We start from the raw sequence: 19,029 nt of genomic DNA, 5'->3' as shown, positions 1-19,029 counted from the left end.
TTTGTGCCTTAAGAAGTCTAGCTGAAGTTTGCTCATGTTGTCCAAACAGGTACGCAGAGCAAGTATTCGGAAAGGTCCTGGAACATGGGTGAGTCGCAGAAGAAGTCTCAGAAGGAGCACAACCTGTCTGCAGCAGAGTTGGAGAGACAGCAAATCCTTCAGGAAATGAGAAAGAAAACATCTCTACACACGGACAGCAGCTGGATTAGGCAGCGCAGTTCCAGTATACATAAGGAGCCTGTTAGTCTGTACAGCAATAGTATGAGGAGGTAGGAATTGTGTTAAAGATTAACTTTGTCTCTCATCAAATATTTTTGTTTGGTTATTCTAAACTTCAGCTTGTATTACAGAGCACAGAAACAAATGGGGTCTGAAATGCTGTAAGATAAACTGCATAGCAGCACAGATAGAAGAAAATAGCTGTATTACAGCTGGGGTTAAATGGTTTTTTACAAGTAAAGAATGTGGATGTGACCTGTAAATAACTTAGGTGCTTATTTCTTGGTTGGTATACCAGCAATGGAAGTCAGTAGCGTGCCTTGTCGTTGACAGATGTGCTTAAGAATTTCAGCATGACAATTTATTGTGGAAATTAATTATTATGGCTAAGGAGTATATCTTTTTAATATAGAAATATGTCAGAAAGTCTGCAGTTTCTTGGTTTAAGTAAGGTATGAATGTTGGATTTGTCACTTAGGAAACAGCTGAGATATCAGTCAGGAGAGTGTTTGGCTATTGGGACAACACCTCGTACCTAGACGAAGCTATCCAGTCTGGGTGGATTGTTATTTTCGATCTGGTATCCCTTGGAGAAAACAAAAACAAGCCTAGTATCTGAGGTCCATTGCCGTACAGCGGATTTTGATACGGTTCACCCTGATAAGGCTGCAGCGAAGAGTGTTTTGCCTTTATTCTGTAGCGGTTAAGTGCCACCTCTCTTGTGCCTCGCCTGCTTTTTCCCATGAGACTAGAACTGGACACAAAGGATAATTTCCTGCTCAAACATTTTAAGTCACTATGTGAAGAACATTGCTCAGGATGATCAGACAAGCGTATTCATGCTAGAAGAATCTTAAAACTGCTAGGATAACTTTTTAAAATCAGAATATAGCTCTTCTGCTCCAGCCGTACTGCCACTTACATTTGTATGTGTACCTCTGTTACAGGGGGGAGTCTTTGGACAATCTTGATTCTTCAAGAGCGAGCTCCTGGAGGCACCACATGTGGCTAAACCAGTCTGCCTCCTCTTCATCTCTATCCTCTAGTCAAGATTTCAGTCGCCCGGTGTCCACTTCAAACCGAGCCTACATGTGCACTCCTTCCTCCAGCAAAGCACCTCCTGCGGGCACCTCTGCGAGAGCCCCTTCAGTGTCCCAGGCAGCCCCCCGGGCTCAGTCTCCCCTCTCTGCTTCCCAGCCAGGGTCCCAGACACGCAGCAGGTGAGCGGGTGCCCTTCTGCTAGAAACATAGAAACGTTAGGCTGCACTAAAGAGTGGACTTTGTATATATGGTGGTCTACAGCGGTGTTCTTGCCCATAACATTGATTTTAACAAGTCTGAAAAGTACCTGGAGTTTTCTGGCTGGATGGGACGGTGGAAGTATGGGCTGGTATTACCTCCCTGCTCCAGTCATTCAGAAAATTCCCCAGGTTTGTCATCAGTGCTTGACATCGGTTAAAAAAACAAAGGAACTGGAATAATACGTCTCCAGTCTCCAAGCTGTATGTTGGTTACCAAAATGATTAGTAAAAGTCTGTTCCAGAAGGCATTTCTGATATTTATTTTCTTAGGTTTGTTTTAACACAAGATTCCTGAATCCCACGCTTTATGGCCCTCATCTTGGTCTCTCCTCCCTGCTTCCTGGCATGTGGTCAATATCTCAAGGAGCACTCAGGAATGCTCATAACCCATGACCCTAGAGAATTACAGAGTAGGATGTTGGTTTTAATCTAGGAGGAGAAGGCAAGAATTGCAACATATTTTGAAACAAAAATGGAATTCAGTTGTGGTAGGGTAGATAACTCTGCTGTTTTATGTGCTTGAAACATTTTAAAAATACCTTGGGGATAAGACTATAGAGAATCATCCCCACACAATTACATGTATTATATATAACAACAACGTGAACAGTGCTTCACTAGCTCTTCCGCTCTCAGGCACTTTGTGATAAATTGACTCTTTTTTTTTTTTTTTTTTTTTTTTTTTTTAAATCTAGGCTCCCGTGTTCTTTCTAATGTAAGAAAGTTACCTTTTTAACCATGTTTGCTTATCTTGTTCTCGCTTCCATTTGCTAATATCTTGGTAGATCTATGGAAACTGACCCCCATATGGCTTATGTTTGAAGCGTTAACATAATATTATATGTGCAGGACTAGCCTTCTGTTATCTAGCAAGGTGCAGATGGTGGGACTTGGCAGGGGTGCTTGCTAAAACTTAGCCTTTGGGGTAATTCCCCACAAATAAGAAATAAGGCAGGAGCACAAAACCTGTGTTCTTACTCTCTAAACTTAACAATATACTTTTTATGTTTATTTGTAGAAGGAATTTTATACAATGAAATATCTCCCAAGAATGTGACAGAATTTCTTCATTTGTTCCTATGTAACTTTGATCTAAATTATAACACTTGATAAATAATTTGTTTATTTTCTCCAAGCAGTCCACTTTTTACCAGTTGTTTTTATTTTTAATCTCAAAAAGTCTTTGATAACTTTTCTTTGTCTTTTAAACCTTTTCAAGCTGGTTTTAAGGATTTTCATTCTATATTTAGGTCAGTCAGTGGGAAGAAAATCTGTTCATACTGTAATAACGTTCTGGGCAAAGGAGCAGCCATGATCATTGAGTCTCTTGGTCTTTGTTATCATTTACATTGCTTTAAGGTGAGAGCTGGGAGTCACATCGTGAAGGAACAGGAGCTAATCAGGAGCACGCATGGCTACTCAGTGTTATGCTCACAGGGGCTCTACTAATCACCTGCTTTGCCTTCTACTCTTGACAGCGTGGTGCATGCATATTTCCATGAGGCAGTCCTATTTGCACCATTTAGCACTCAACTCTAGAAGTGTTTCTTAAATGCCAGAGGTAACAAGTAGGACTTTGACAAGTAAGATGGGCACATTGACTGAGATCAAAGTTCTTCCTTCTTTGAATAGGTAGCGAAAAATCAGAAGGTCCTGAGCCACTTCTTCCAGAGAAACCAGCTCCTTAAAAAAAAAAAAATAAATCTCAGCCTGGACCCTGGCAATTGAATCATTTAAGATGACCCATCACTTTTAAGCTAATCCTAGCAGACAGTGTTCACATGGTGTTTTCCAGGCAAAGGCATGTTGGCAGCGTTCGACCTAGCAGGCTAAAGCCTGGCACCAAACCAGAAGCTGTGTTTAGTGCAACTCAGCTGTGGTCCGAAGCTAGGTTTATGAGCTCGTGCTCAGCACTGAGACATAGTTACATGATTTCCAGTCTGCTTGGGGCATACGCAGAGCTGAAAGAATAAATGCCCGCCTGCAAAAGATGTGAAAGCACTCCTAGTTCCCCTGCCCTAGGACGAGATGAGGAGTTAGACTCTGATTTGGAGGTGCTGTTGGACCCTAATTCTTCCATGGCTTTAAGAAGGAGACTTCTGTATCTGGTTCAGAACACTTGTCTTCTGTGCCCAGCTCAAATGCATCACCTGGAGTATTACAGAGGACTGACTCAAAGCTCTTCCTGGTCCTGCCTGCCTGAGCAGGAAGAACAGGAGTAATCCATGGGGACTGGTCATCATTCCCTTTCTGCAGAACTTGTATTTTGTGCAAGGGAGTCCACCTGTAGCTCCTAACCTACATAAGAAAATACCAAATTTCTGTTTTTCAAATTTCTGAAGATTAATGAGCTGTTGAACAGACTGCCATCCAAAAGATTCATTACTCATTTAAGCAGGTAAACTATCTGTCCTTCTTAGTCCGCCAAGTACTTTGCTTCATAAATTCAGTAAGGAGAGTGTTATGTTTTGGGTTACATTCCTTCCAGAGGTGATTCATATTCACAGCAAAGATGTGTTCAGCCACCATAGTTAAATAGTTCAGTGTTAGCATAAAAGCTGTCAAGCCCCTTATTCATGTGTTTATTCAAGAAAAATGAAATCAGCCCTTTCTCTCCAAATAAGAACTTGTTTCTATGATGCAAACCCAGGAAATTGGGGCTGCCTGAGTATTTGCCGCTTTGAGTGCCAAAGGGCTGAGGACACGAGCAGCATATAGTGCCACATGGAAATCTGCAAGTAGCACACCCAGGTGTTCTGTGCCAAAATTGCTGTTGCCATCTAGAGAACAAATTTTTTTCATGTCGAGCCAGTTGTAGTTTTCAGAGAAAATGAAGTTCAAATTAGACTTAATGAACTAATCTCTAAAAACTGTCTGCTTTATGTTTGCTTAGTTGGTGTATCTCTGCTATTCGTTGTCCAGTCATCGCCTTAAAATACTTTCTCAGGGTTGGTTGCATTTAGATCTACTAATCGTTACACATTTGCTTCTAGTGATTGTGGGTTTATGGTTCAAGCTTTGTTGAGCTTAATCCAAGCTGCTTTTGAACAGCATTTTCGTTTCTTAATATTTTGTGAGGAGTTGCTAATTACTTGTCTAACCTACAGTGTGTTGCCTGTGGATGCGACCTTGGGGGATCCCGCTCTGGAGCTGAAGTTAGGATCCGAAACAACAAACTATTCTGCAACGACTGCTATATCAGATTTAAAAGTAAGGCAATCCAACTGCCGTGTGCATGACTGTAGTTCTTCTCTGTGGTGTACAACCTCAAGTATTTGCACAGCTGAGCCACTTGATAGCTTTCATGTTTAGCTTTAAGTTGGTATATTAGTGAATAGGTTCAGCAAGGTTTGATTGCCAGTTTCTGTCTTCTGTAGGGTAGTCATTCCTAACTTAACTTGCTGGTAGCTGATTTTACCACCTTGTTACTAAGCAGCTTCAAGCAGACAATGTGGTGTAGTCTTCCTGCTTCCTTCATAGATCTGAGAAAGTGGTGTCAAGGAGTTGTCACTTGCTGAACAGGCTTGTCTTGATAACAGAGAAATCTTTCTGAAAAATTGTCTACATTTTTAAAAAAAGTAATCTGAACATGTTTTTAATTCAATCCTAATGCATACCTGGAAAGCTATTAGATTATTCTGTGCAGGTGGCACGAATGCTGGTTTCTTTTTGCGATGCTATTATTATTTGAATTATAGGTCTGTGATTGGTTATTCATTTAGGTACAAGTTCAGGAGGAATTGATTTACTTACAGATCTTAATTAAAAGGTGCAGTATAACTTTTTTCCTTCATTATGGTTTGCAGAATTCTGATTTACTGGAGCATGATGTTAAGACTTTGAATAATGGTGTTGAGTTGTTTTTTCTGCTGTCATACATAGATGATGGTAGACAACCTCCTAATTTTGACAAGTCTCGGGAGTTTTATATGGCTCTATTTTTAAGTAGCAAATACAGAATTTGCGAGAATGATAAAATTCAGCTAAGTGAAAGCATTTCTGAATTACTTCCTGGGAAACATGTCTGTGTTTCTTCATGAGCCTGTCACATTTTTCTCATGGTGGACCAGAAGGCGGTGAAGGGAACAGGATACTCATGCTGCAACACTTGAGCAGGACTTGGGCGTATGCTGGCTGAGAAGCCTAGCTCAGAAAAAGTGAAGCTCTGCATCTGATGATGTTGCTGTTTTCAGGCTCTTTTTGGCTTCCAGGAAGAGGAAAAGGTGCCTGCACCACAGAAATGATTGTGTGGTGTCTGAGCTAAAACCAGAAAATCCCACACTTCTCCTTGACGCTAACAGTGCATTCACAAAGGCTAATGTAAAGTGCAAGGATGTCACTATGATCAGTGGAAGGAGGAAGAGAATCACCCCCTTCCACCTGGAGGTGATCCAGAGCACTGGGTCATACCTCTCCGAGTTAATGTTTGGAGAATTTATCTCCTTGTTGATGACGAGACTACACCAACGTGACCATGTTCCTATTTGAAGCACCCAGATGTGTGGGAGATTCAATCTGGAGCCTGCTCATGTTATTTTATCTTCTTTTGGGAAGAAAATTGCTGAATGAGTTGAGTAAGTTTGGTACTGGGGGGAAAAAAAAAAAAAATCTGTTTTTTATTATTCCCTGCCAAGACAGTATTCAGGAATTTGATGATGGAAGTAACCAAAAATTTTATCATGGATAAACTGCTATTTAGTCTCTTTGACATTACAGTCCATAAAGTCACAGCAGTGCCTTTCAGATGCAGAGTTGATCTGTGAGAAATCAGCTCTATTCCCTTCCCTTCAGACTGCATCTACTTGGGCCAGTGAGCACCTCAAACATAATTGTATGAGATACAAGCAAATCAGGAATTGTAAGAACTTGCAGGTACAGAATAAAGTATATAAATGAGTGATTAGTAATTGAAATGAGCTATTTGAATAATACAAAAACTAGCTATGTAATTACTGCAGTGAAAATATACTGACAGCACAGCACTGGTCTGTAATGCAGATTAGTTTGTTTGCAGTTGGCATTTGACATCAGCCTGGCTAATTATTCGTTAGTTTGGAACATGAACATATTGGCTAAAAGGTTTGATAAACTGTAGAATTATTAATATTCACTGTGTAATTTTATGGTGTGATATTGTTGCACATTTTTATGTTAATTTTGTGGTTTATACTTGGAACATTGTAGTGAAACACCGGTGTATTGGCAAATGCCCACAAATATATGCAGAGAAAGGATGAGAAAGTTCTTTTTTAATACTGTTACAGTTATTTAGCAAATTTTAATTTGATTATTGAAGGGTAAATTTAGAAAACCTATCACCCTTTTCTCTACGCTAATACTAAAAATAATTCTTAAAAACTTGGTAAGGTGCATGTTCCATAGAATATATTACTTGGCCTGAAATACTTGTAGTGCTATAATTGGATTAAAATCAATTTGTATTGTTCATTAAATTTGGATTGCTAGATTCAGAATGTATACCTTAATTTGTGTTACCATTTTCAGTAGGTATTGGAAATACCATGATCTGACTATTTTTAACTTGGAAATTTTAATTTTTGTCGCTAAGATTCTTCAGTAGCTAGACTTTAATTACAATTTTTTCTGTCTCTCTCTAACAGCTGGACAACCAACCTCCATGTGAAGCAAATGAAGATATGAAACCACTGTTGCAGATAAAAGAAGAGGTGATTGCTGCTGATGTAGATCTATAAATATATATATTGTGTGTACGTGTGTTTTTTGTAAGAGTAACTCTTGCTTGTCTAGTCTTCATAGCAATGCATTGTATTCTTCATATATCTATTTTTATTTATAAGAGAGTAATTGCAGTAAGGAAATATCTGGGGAAAATGCTTTCACTTTTTCAGCTTCAAGTACTGAGAGCACAAGGGAGAATAAGTATATTTTCAGTAATAACTTCAAAATATTTTTGAGGCTTGTAATCAACTAGTTGACTTTCCAATGGTATATGAAGAGGGTATTTTGTTTCTAAGCTCTTGAAATGAGCATTAGAGAAATAGCTAATATAAATATATATTTGCAATTGCTGTCTTTATTTTTGACATATACTGAAAGTGAATTCTCTAGGTTAATATCAAGCTGCATTTAAATGCACACAAATGTGTCTGCTTTCCATATGCTGGTTTCTAAAATTATGTGCTTTGTTGAAACTTAAATACAAAGAATAATCTGTTTGCTCAGTGGTGTTGGTGTAATATTCTGTGGAATCTGTTTAAGGGGAAGAATTCTCGTTTCCCATTTGGAAAATGTAACTATGACTTTTTCCTACACAAACTGAGTGGAGAATGGTTGTTGAATTACAGTATATTTGTAAATAAAATTTCTGATGTTGCATTTATTAGAAGTTTTTTTCTTTCTATCCAGCTAAATGTATCTAAGGTGATCTGCTGAAATATAAAATTGTTTGAATTTCATCTAGGGAAAGTATTTTTTATGAAAGGGTTAAGATGTCCACCTAAATAAGTGCAAGAGCAATAGTTCTTGCTTTTCTTTTTTCCTTTACAGTAGACATCAAATTTTGTATATAGTTCTCCTGTCAAGCTCCTCATGCTCTTTCCCTTCAGCATTTAGTACAAGTGGCAAGACTGATTCTTTGTCCTGTATGCTCATCCCTGAAGCATGACGATGGAAAGAGGTGGAAGTTCCCCAAAACTTCTCTGCTGTCGCTAGAAATAAGGTGCTGAAAACACTTTGGGTTAGGTTCTGCTACTTCTGAAAATGCAGCTGGAATGTGCACTATGTTTTTCAGCGGTGGCTCCTGAATTGCTTTGGTCAGTGGTTTCCCCAAACCCTTTCATGACCAGTTATGTACCCTTCTGTGTCCACGTCCTTGGAAGCAGTGGAGAAAACATGGGATGTGGATCAGAGGAATTTGGGGGAGCATTCTGTGGGTGAAACTGAGGAAGAGGACAGCTGGGAGGTGTAGGAGGGTGGTGGGGCTCTCAGTTTGAGCTTGTACATGGCACCATGAGGAGCTGCAGTGAGGGTGCCAAAGCAGCTTAGGGTGCTCCTTCCTCTCAGGGGATCTCAGGGATGGATAGGAGAGCTAGCAGACTGGGGAGAGAGAACATGACTGCAATAGCTGGGGGCAGCAAGGGAAGATCATGCTGTTTCGGTGTAGTCGGAGAACTTCACCTGTGTGGGCCTCCTGTAACTTCTCCTGCTTGTAACTCCTCCTGTCTCCTGTTAGCTTCGCTTTATTCATCCTTCCCCTGAACAGGTGGGTTTTGCCTTATGCCAGGGAACTCCCTGATAATAAATGCTGAATTACAAAGTGCCAAACATTATTTTCAAATTTTGCTTTAAAAAAAAAAAATTAAAAAATCTAAAATGCTTCATCAACCCAAATTTGCCAAGCTCCTTGTTCAGCCACCTTTGTGACTTGGCCTTGGCGTTTGGTATTCAGTTAGTCTCCTATGAAGTGGACTGGTAAAGATACTTCATTTGGTTTCCAGTATTGTGGTAAGTAGTGACACAGTAGGCTGTAGGTGAGAACCGTGGGGTATGAAGACCCTAGTCCTCAAATACAGACTATGGAGGTATATTCACACTGCCTGCTCACATATAGCTCTCTGGGAGCCTGGGGTCTTTTCTGGTGCTTGTGGAAGAAGATTGTTTCCCTGAGAGCTATTCAGAATGGGAACCCAAATTAGGTGCTGTGCAGGTCTGGCTCTCGGTTAAGGCATGGACATCACAGAGACGGTGCTGATGCCCCTCTACGCTGTCTGGTTTTCAGCCTTCTTTTATGGTAGGCAGCATCAGACTATGAACAACCGCTCCCTGTCCAGTAAATTCCGAATCCCCACAATCCCTGTTACCAGCCCTGAAATACACCGAGACACACAAAACTTTTTGTCACAGGTCAAAGTTTCTCAGCCTCCAAGGCATCAATAAATGTATCCTAGCCTATCCATGATTTCCCCTCTCCCAGCATTGTGTTATGCAGCAAAGCTGTGGGAAAAGTCAGGGATGGCCATGCTATCTTTTGCATCTTGAGCCCAGTCGTGTTGCCCTCTCCCTGGGAATCCTTTGGATGCGAAAATCGGCTGGGTGTGAAGAATGGAGGGAGAGAAGAAAACTCGGCAACCTGCGGGCTGCGATGCTGCTAGAGCTGCCTGATGTGTCCCGCAGCCTAGAGTGATGCGCTCCGAGCCGGCTGGCTTTTCCTAAATGGTATTTCCAGGTATTTCCATGCAGGCTCCAATTTCATTCCCCAACAAAATGTCTGCGAAAAACTGGATTATTTCATTAACTTGTACCAAATTGCTCACCTGTGAGCAAACAGCGAGTGGAATTTTGGATTTAGTGGGGCTCAAAAAGCTGAAGCTGAAACTCTTGCAGATTTGAAGTCGAATTTCTCACCCTTGTTAAATGCCTGGATTAGCAAGGCTCCTTCAAACCTGCATTTGCTAATTCGAGTTGGCAAATGTGAGCAACGAAAACTCCTTCCTCCTTTCCTTCCCCTGGAGAAGAACAGGCAGAGAAACCCCCCTTACAAATGTTGTTGTATCTGTGTGTTTTGATCCTTGTTAAAGTATTTGGAGCCTGTTGGCCTCTGAAGTTCAGCAAAACCGATTATCCACTAGCAACACAAGATGGCAGTGTGTAAGTGCAACTCCCACAATAAAAACCCTTTCCGTGGTTGTAATCTGGTATGAAAAGGGTTGCCTTTGCCAAATGATACTAAAGTTGCAACGTAATGAGAGCTGTAGAGAGAACTTTCTCTTATTCTTGGGCCTTTCTCCCCACCTGACATTGTGGAGATGCAATGCGCAACTGAATCTGAGCAGTCTGATTTGATTTTGTTTGCCATTTCGTTAATTAACTGCTACTTAAACCAGTACTAAGTAGGGATAGAGTTAAAAGAGAACATTTCCTGTGAAGAAAAATAAACTAGATGATTTCTAGTGGAGGGTTATGCTGTATTTTGTTGGATTCTCTTTTAAGATGCTGTTCAAGGAAGAAGAACCAATTGCTCTCCCTCAGTTTATCAGCTTCAGAGACTGTTTTTAAGGTTAAAACCCTTAAATGCAGGTGTCTACAGGTGAGCTAGGCCTCTGCACTGCTATTAAAATCTGAGTGGATTTAGGGTTCTGTTCCGTCCTTTACTTGTGGGTGTCTGGTGCTTTGAGTGTGTAGGACACTCACACAGGGCTGGGGGGGTACGGTTCACATCTGGGGGGTACTCATGCAGCTGCCAGTGCAGGTCTCGTGCGATGCTTTAACGCATCTGAAAGGGCAGCAGAGATTTATGAGCAAGCAACTGAATCAAGCTCAACACCCTACAGACAGTGGAGCAAAGGTGTGATTTCATGGGCCGAGGAGTTCACTATCGGGTGAGGTGCTTGGCTGCCTAAACTTCACTGACTTTTTAACAGGTGTATGGACCCTGACTCACATGTAGACACCTGCATTTTTACATGCCTGTGTTTACCTATCTTAATGCTGACTGACTTCTTCCAAAAATACCTGAGAAATTCTGATTCAGCTAAATCCTTCATCTACCCTATCTTTAGGCTCACAGGCTGTGAGCTAATTAATTGCAATGTACATTTGAATACGGCTTTGGAACTGAGTGGTCTACGGATAGCGGCTCTGGCACAGGGCAATGTTTAAACAAAATGGCACTTCAGAAATAGAATGTTTTCTGTAACTTTCGGTGTGAATTTACTGTGGGTTTTCTCTAATACATAAGAACAAACAAGTTGGGCACCTCAGAGTGAAATTCAAGGTATTGCATATGCTCTTAGTTTTGTTGAGATTTCTTTAAGAATTTTTTTAATAGAAGATTTATCAGAAATTTCAAGCTCAATTACCTATGCATTCATCTCTTTAGGCAAGCTGCAGCACCGCAGGCAATGCTGGTTAGTGGTGAGATTTATGCACCAAGCCCTTTCTTAGAGCCCAGTGTTTCAATTCGGAGCTCACACTGATACCAGAAATAGGCAGAACCAGTCTCATTATTTTCAGGAAAGTGCCTCACAGGTGAGCCCCGAGGAGTGTCCAAGCGGTAAGTTCAACACTCCCCTTAGGTAACAACTGTTGTAACATGGCCCACCTTGTCACTTATGGTGGGTAAAAGGGTTTTGAAATCTGACAATTTGAGCTCAAAGTAAAAACTGGTGTGCTGGCAGCAGTGTTTTAAATTCCAACCAATCATTTGTAATGGATTAGCAAAACCTGTGCTGTGACTGTAATGGAAGGCTATTAGCAGCAGGCATAATTACATGAAAGAGCAGCTTCACACTGGAAGCTCTTCAGCATTTTCATTTTAGCTCTGTGCTTCTTGGGAGCTAGGGGCACCGATATAAAACAACATAGGAGGATGATGTAGAGCACTTGCTCACAAAAGGAATATTTTAGGGTGAGCGGTAGGGTATCAGTTTATTAAAGCTGAAGAATTTTTTTAATTGGTTCAACCTACTGGAAACAAACTTGCTAATTAAATAGCTGCTGCAGGCAACAAACACTCAGAAGAGATGTGTCGTGCAATGGGAATTACTGGCTTCTATAGGTTTGCCTTAACAGTCAACGTTGTACAAAGAACGAAAGCACTTAAAAAGAAAAGGTATGTACAAAGATGTGTCTACACACAGATTGTCTTTACTAATCGTAATAGAAGAAAGAAAGAAAAAGCTAGGACTGTTGAATGGACAGTTCATAAACACAACCTAGTGAGAGCAGGCTTGTGGTCAGCACAGTGTGCCATCTGAAATGGCCTTTTGCCAGTAGTTGTGCCAGAGCAAGTGTTTCTGATTCCCCAAACTGGAATTCGGTTTTGCCCCCAGGCAGTCAACCAGATGTGCCATTTATTGATGCATCAATTGCATATGGCCCTTCCGGGATCGAAATTTACAGATTTCAGGGTCAGATCAGGCTACTGCAATCATTTGATCTGCCTGTATCCCTACAAAGATCAGAACCCCTAACCCAATAATTCCTGTATTGAACACACAACTCCTGTGTGAACAACAGTGTTCTTTGTTGGAAAGAAGCCCTGTGTAGATCTAAGTATGCAAATGATGGAAAATCTACTACATGTCAACATAAATCGTTCCAGTGGTTAATTAGCACTCTTAAAGATGTTAATTTTTTTAGCTATTTTAATGAGCTTTCTAGCTTATTATGGTTTTATTTTCATTCATTTAACTTGGTTTAGGCTCTTAGCACTGGATTAAATATTTTTTAATTTTTCTCTCTTAGATTGTACATGACTTTGATACAGTCCCCATTATTTTGTTTGTTTGTTTTAGTTCTTATACCTGTACATAAAGCCTTTTTGCTCACATCAGTCAGAAGATGCAAGATTACCTCCATGGGAGGATACTGTGGATAGACTCTCAGTGAATTGCAACACAAAACTCTCCCAGGAGAACATCTAGAACAGAGAGGAAATAATCTTTAAGAACATTAAAAAATCTGAAGCTCTATAAGAATTTCTTTGCATAATGCATAGCTTCAAATAAGAGCTTATGTCCACAAAGGAATTTTGCTGCATAAATCTTCTGGCATAATTAGTAAGGCATTGAATTGCCTTTGTGGGAATGACTATGCCTGAATTCCTGTGTGGTTCTGCTAATTTTCCTGTCTTGGGGAAGCACCTGTAAGAGATTCCCATGCTGACATGTCTCAGTTGACAAGGGGACAAAATCACATTCCATTTTTATTTCTCAGCATGAAGTGTCAGCTGCAAAAATACAATTAGTTCCTGCTATGTTTGGCAGGTATTGATAGGAGGGGTCCAACTTGCAGCCTTTCATCAGACTCTAGCTCTGTAAAGATAACAGTTACTGTCTTTTGATGCCCTTGTAAATAGGACTCTTGCAGAGAAACGTTAGTTTTACTTGCATGTGATACTTCATTTTAAGTGAAAATCATTCCTACTGAGGTAACTATTGCATTTATGAGATATATATGTGCTGCACCTCATTATTAATGCCAGAGGTTGTACCAGTGTACTCCTGTCTGCACAAATCAGAGGAGAATCCCAAATCAGTTTAGGAAAAGCCCCATTGATAGCAATGGAGCAAGTCAGTAAATGAGCAGCCTTCAGCTAGGCGCAGCTGCTGTCTGTAAATAAACCATGGCCATCTAGCACAGCAACACTGCAGAATGGCAGTCAGCATATTTTATGCAAAATTCATGTTACAAACGAGCATGCATTTCTATCAACAATTTGAATGCTTACAAGTACTTCTGGACCTCAGCAAGTAAAAAAAGGGATGAATTGCTTCTTTGCCCTTTGCTATTGGGATAATTGGATGCTTTTGCCTTTTGACTGGTGGACTCTTTTCTTTGGAGTTTTCTGTTGCCCATGATAGTTCATAGGATGTCTAACACCTGCAAATCTCAGGATTTTGTGTTCCCTCTCCCTCAGTACTGGGTCAACTCTGCAATAAAGGAAAGTCAGTTCCGGACTGAACATTATCTCTGTCAATGTGCAAAGGTACTTAGATTGTACAGAACATTCTGTGCTACACTAGCCACCTTGGTTTCACCATCTCCTAATCTTTTTCGTTTCATCTACTTCTTCTAGTAGTGTGGTGCTAAATGGAAAACAAAAAGTGAGCAGATAAACACCAGTTTGGTACTGGAAAGATGGGTAGATGCTAAACAAGTGGGGATATGCAGGCTACACAATGCATTTACCCTTATTACGCTAATGCTGTTTTGATTATTCCCTATAGCACTTTGAAGATACACAGTGTTATCACATAGCGTATTCTTGGTATCATATGCATTTATGCTCTCTTCAATCCTATTTCTCTGTAACATCTTGGACTTGAAGCCAAGAAATCTGCCTATTTAGAAACACTGTTTACATAATCTTTTAATCCTAATCTTGCCAGATCATGAATTGATCATAAGACTAAATTGTGTATAAAATACTAACTGAAGGTGCTAACTTGATTAAGCTTGTAAAACCAAACCATCCCTTCACCTAGCACTAGAGAGCATTTGAATTCTTCCCTTCAGTGCCTCAAGCCTATGAGCTTGGCAGTATGTCCATAAAAGTATCAATAGACAAGGGCAAAAATGTTCCTGGGTCAGTCCCTCAAGAAGCAGATATTTACACTCACTGATTTTCACAGTCAAAGCATTATTTTTTTTCTCTCATCAGTCCTGCTTCACTGTTTTTTTCCATGATAATAACAATGGTTATACTGTTCAGCAAATATATTTATCTTCTGATCAGGCTTCATGCTGAGGCAGCAAAACAGATGCATTTATAATGCTGTTCTCATGGACGTAGATCAACTGCAACTCTCTGATTCCCACACAGCCTGATTGGTTTTAAGCAGAGCAGTCAACAAAAATGAGCCTGGGAGTCGTCTGCCCACCTCTTGCCTCCCATGACGGAACAGGCTCTTTCCAACAGCACTGCTGTTCTCTAGCCTGGGAAAAAGATTTCCCCATGCAACCTACGGGTATGTTCTGCTGTTCAATAAACTCCAGTGGCTTGCCTGAAAGGAGAGCCTGCACCACTGGAGGTTTATTTACTTCATTACTGGCCAGTTAGAACAGGAATATGACTCAGATCAGCAAGGCCTATTAGTGAGGCTGTGAAGTTATAACCTTGACTGAGCTAGACAGTGTTAGAAAAATTAGCTGTGTTGTTGTGAGCAGAATTGCACCGCTTTGCCTCAGCTGGGGATGTATGCATGGTGCAGATGAAATTACAACTGTGGTGTAATTCTCATCTCTACTTTAAGTTTTTGTATTGGTGCTGTAGAGGTCTTGTACAGGCATACAGGTATCACCAGGATTTTTCTGGAAGCTTGAGAGAGTAGCTGGAGATTTAAGAGAGTGATAAAAACAATATGTTGTGATTCTGTGAAGATGTTGAGCGCTCACCTGTTTTGTTGGACTATACATCTCCTTTGTGATGTTCTTGAAGCCTCTGATTTCAAACTGTCTAATTAAATGGTAATTTTTATAAACCAGGTGACCTTTTTTCTCCTTAAAGCAAGAAAGCAATGAGACCAAACCAGATAGCTCAATGAAAAATTAACTTCTGTTGGCATTTTTTCGGCTAATAGAGTGTGAAACGCCCTTTATAGATGATTGCTTCACCAAAAGAAATTCCAAGGTTGAATTATTTCTTAAATTATAAAATGAATCTCACATATATCTGCTGGTCCTGGACTCTTGAGTGATAGGTTTGTGATCCCTCACTACTTTTAAAAGGAGTCTGTGGGCAGTATTTTCTAATTTTTCTAGTTAGATGTTTGTGACATGGATCTGTGTAGCTGTACTGATTATTATTTTCCACAAGGACTTAAGTTTTAAATTTTCCAGACATATTTGTAGCACTCATCAGCTCTTAGTAAGCTTCAGTGTGCAGCTAACCAACCTGCGAGGAGAATGCTTAGAAGGATGGTAAATGTTTCTGTTTAATCTTAGATCTAAGTTTGGCCAAGATCCAAACTTTTTCCTTTTTGACATTCTGTTTCTTTGTGCGGAGGACACTCGCTGTGGGGATGAGGAGATTGCATTGCAGTATATCACTTCCAGCAGTGGTAGAAGGTTTGGGGATTCAGATCTCTTGCCAGACAAGTCCCTCTGTACTATGTTGGGTCAGATTAGAAGGAGTAGTGTTTGCTTCTTTTCTCTGCCTAGATGTTGAACCCCGAACCTCTGAGACCTGATTCCACAGTGGCTGTTGAAGTTGTAATGGGTAGAAATGGCTTCCATCTAGCAGATTTTCAATACAATACTGGGCAGATAACAGCCAGGACAGATAAATGCCGGGCAAGTTCTGCTGTCCCGCTTCCTCCGGTTGGAGTATGGACTTTCCTCTTTCTGCCAGTACAGGATTTGCCCTGTGGGTTGCATTGGGCAGAATTTGACGTGTTTACCTAGTCGCTTTTCTGAGCAGAACACCACTTTCCGGTGCATTTTCTTAACTGGTAGTTCTGGCCAAGAGGGTTGGACACAGTCCCATACCGTGGCTGCTGGTTTTATCTTCTCCGTGCTTACGTTCCAGCACTAAAGTCAGATTTTTGCATTCCTGGCAGCTGAACCAGGAGGAAACCTGATGTTCAGCTTTTATCAGCCTGTCCCTGTAATGTCAGTAATTAACTGTAGCATTTCGCTTGCCAAGCAGCAAGCCTTGGGGTTCTTGCAGCCACGCTGGAGAGCAAAATGTGGCAGTCTCCTCGCTCTCCTACTGCAGTGTCAGGTTGGCTCAGTGATTATCTACTGACAGCTCATGTTGCTGCCAGAAGGACTGATGTCTCTTTGGCAGCTAGCGCATGCATGACTTGATATTTAAGTTATTATTTCTTTTCTTCAACTCTGCTTCAGCAGCACTTTACAGATTCAGCAGGGGGTCGGGTTGCTTTTCTGCATTCAGTATGCTGAGGGGAACTCTTCCCCCTTGACCTTGTAATTAAGTCAAGCTGTAGGTTTCATAAATCACCTGCTTTAAATGTGAAGTGGTTTTGGAGTTTCCTGATTTCCATCAGCTGTGTATCTGTCTGCCACCATGCAATGGAAGTTGCTTATTTTCAGCAGAAGCCACTTCTGCTGTCAGAGACTCCCAGGGAGCAGTACGTTTTGACCATTGGAGTGTCTAAATCAGGTACTGGAGGAACAGCATGAATTTAGAGTAAAGGAAATACAACTGTGAACTGTTTAGCAGGGGAGCTACTCATCCCTTGTATCCCATCCCCAAGAAGAGCAGAAATGTGGGGAACTGAATGAAGGGTTGCTTCCTGGTTTTAGGTGGTACTGTGATGAGTGTGTTGGTTTAGGTGAGACTGTGATGAGTGTGATAGTACTGCTGACTGCAGGAATTTGAATGAAGGCAGATCACAGCAGGAAAGGGCTGGACCCGGAATAGAAAAAGGCAGCTTTCAACTTTACTGGTTGCAGTCATTAAAAACTATTTCCCTTATTATACCTTGAGCTGTGCCTTTGATCTTTAAAGAAAAAAATTAGAACTTAAAGGATAATGACATGATGCAAAACAATTTTTTGGTATTTTCTGACATGCATTTAATTCCTCTTTCTAAGAGGTTATAACCAGTTTGGTGAAAACCTCACTCTACTGGAGGCCTATGTGATGGAAATATGGCTTGCATAACATGGTGGATACCCTCTGTTGATGTAAATAGTTTTGCATCCAGTTATCATAGGTTTGGTTTCTTGGTTTTTTAGGCTGTGATAAACCCCTCTTCTTGTACTTCAAAGACACCATTTCTACAGGCCTTTCTCTGAAGAATTTAGTTGGGGCTGACTCAGCGACAATAGGTGATCCAGTGGCACTAGAGCAATGAGAGAGCTGAATGTGGATATTTTTATCTGAAAAATACTGACCAGTTTTTCTATGTTTCATGAAAACAACGTTGGCTTTAGTCTATCTGTAATTGACACTTTCTTGCCTAGATGGTGGATTTTCTCTGAGGTTTCGTATCCAAGCTCTTTGTAGGTTTGACCTTGCTTCCCTTGTAGCATTTGAAGCAATGCCTCTGGCTTTGCAGACCCATACAATGATTAAAGAGTTAGATATGCCTTTTAATTAATTTTTAATTAAAATGGAGGAAGTGGAGAAGAAAAAAGGAGACAGTACTAAAAAGCTGAAATCTTTGTTCTGCTTTGAGTTGGCTTCAGCAGTTGTTATGTTTCAGAACTACAATTGGTTCAGTCTTTCTAGTTTGGTTAAGAACTGGCCAGAGTACGTGGACATTTTCTTGCAAAGTGCATCCAAGCTTTGAGTTCTGTTGTCCCTGTGTGCTCTGGTCTGATCCTAAACTCAGAAACCATGGATCAGAAATCCAAGCCCAAAGAGGCACACAGAGTGTACTGGCCACTTATGGGAATATTTAATATTAAAATAATTTTACAAGACTGCATCCATTAGCACAAACTGCTATACATTTTTTGATGCAACATAATTACTTTCTTTTCACCTCTTCTTCACCCTCAAAAATCTTGTCAGCCAGCATGAATCTCATGTGCTCAGGTTACAAGCATTAAGACCATTTAATAAAAGGTCATGTTCTTTTCCATAAATGCCACTTAAATATATTTAGTGAATGAGTTTAAAGATTTTTCTTTAAAATGACACTATACTTAATTGCCTTTTTATGCCGAGAAACTTTATGGGAGTTAATGAACTGCTTTCATAGCTCAATGTAATATTCAATTAGGTGAACATACCAGTTTCTATTTTATTTGCTACAGTCTAATTTGTTAAGATTTAGTTTTGTTTTGCTTTTAGATTGAATTCAGATAATTATCAATTGTATTTCCTTTGCATACACTTAGAATCCTGATAAATGGAAGAGGAGCAGACAGTCTTCTAAATTATAGTAAAAAGGCAAGTTGTTATAGATCTTATGTGGCTATTATAATACATGTAGATGCCATGTGAGGCTGTCTGACTCTCACATTAATTTTTTTTAGTAATTAAAAATACTCTGTGCAAGACTGTCCCATTGCTTCTAGATTTGTTTGGCCTAGCAAAGGGTTGAAAGAGAAT

At 40.3% G+C, this 19,029-nt stretch overlaps 1 protein-coding gene across 7 annotated transcripts in view; it reads left to right on the top strand.

Moving 5' to 3' along the window:
* The window catches only part of LMO7 (LIM domain 7), a 135,638-nt gene extending 127,757 nt beyond the window's left edge, over positions 1-7,881 (top strand). For all 7 annotated transcript variants that reach the window (XM_052785956.1, XM_052785957.1, XM_052785955.1 and 4 more), the window contains 5 exons: positions 50-269; positions 1,167-1,439; positions 2,771-2,879; positions 4,628-4,730; positions 7,142-7,881. In XM_052785956.1, the coding sequence (XP_052641916.1) occupies positions 50-269; positions 1,167-1,439; positions 2,771-2,879; positions 4,628-4,730; positions 7,142-7,164 (728 nt within the window). In that variant the 3' untranslated portion in view covers positions 7,165-7,881. The remainder of the gene's footprint in view (positions 1-49; positions 270-1,166; positions 1,440-2,770; positions 2,880-4,627; positions 4,731-7,141) is intronic.
* Positions 7,882-19,029: the final 11,148 nt, after the last annotated feature.

The sequence above is a fragment of the Harpia harpyja genome, chromosome 4 (assembly GCF_026419915.1).
Source record: "Harpia harpyja isolate bHarHar1 chromosome 4, bHarHar1 primary haplotype, whole genome shotgun sequence".
Taxonomy (NCBI): Eukaryota; Metazoa; Chordata; class Aves; order Accipitriformes; family Accipitridae; genus Harpia; species Harpia harpyja.
This window is presented reverse-complemented; position numbering and strand designations above follow the sequence as displayed.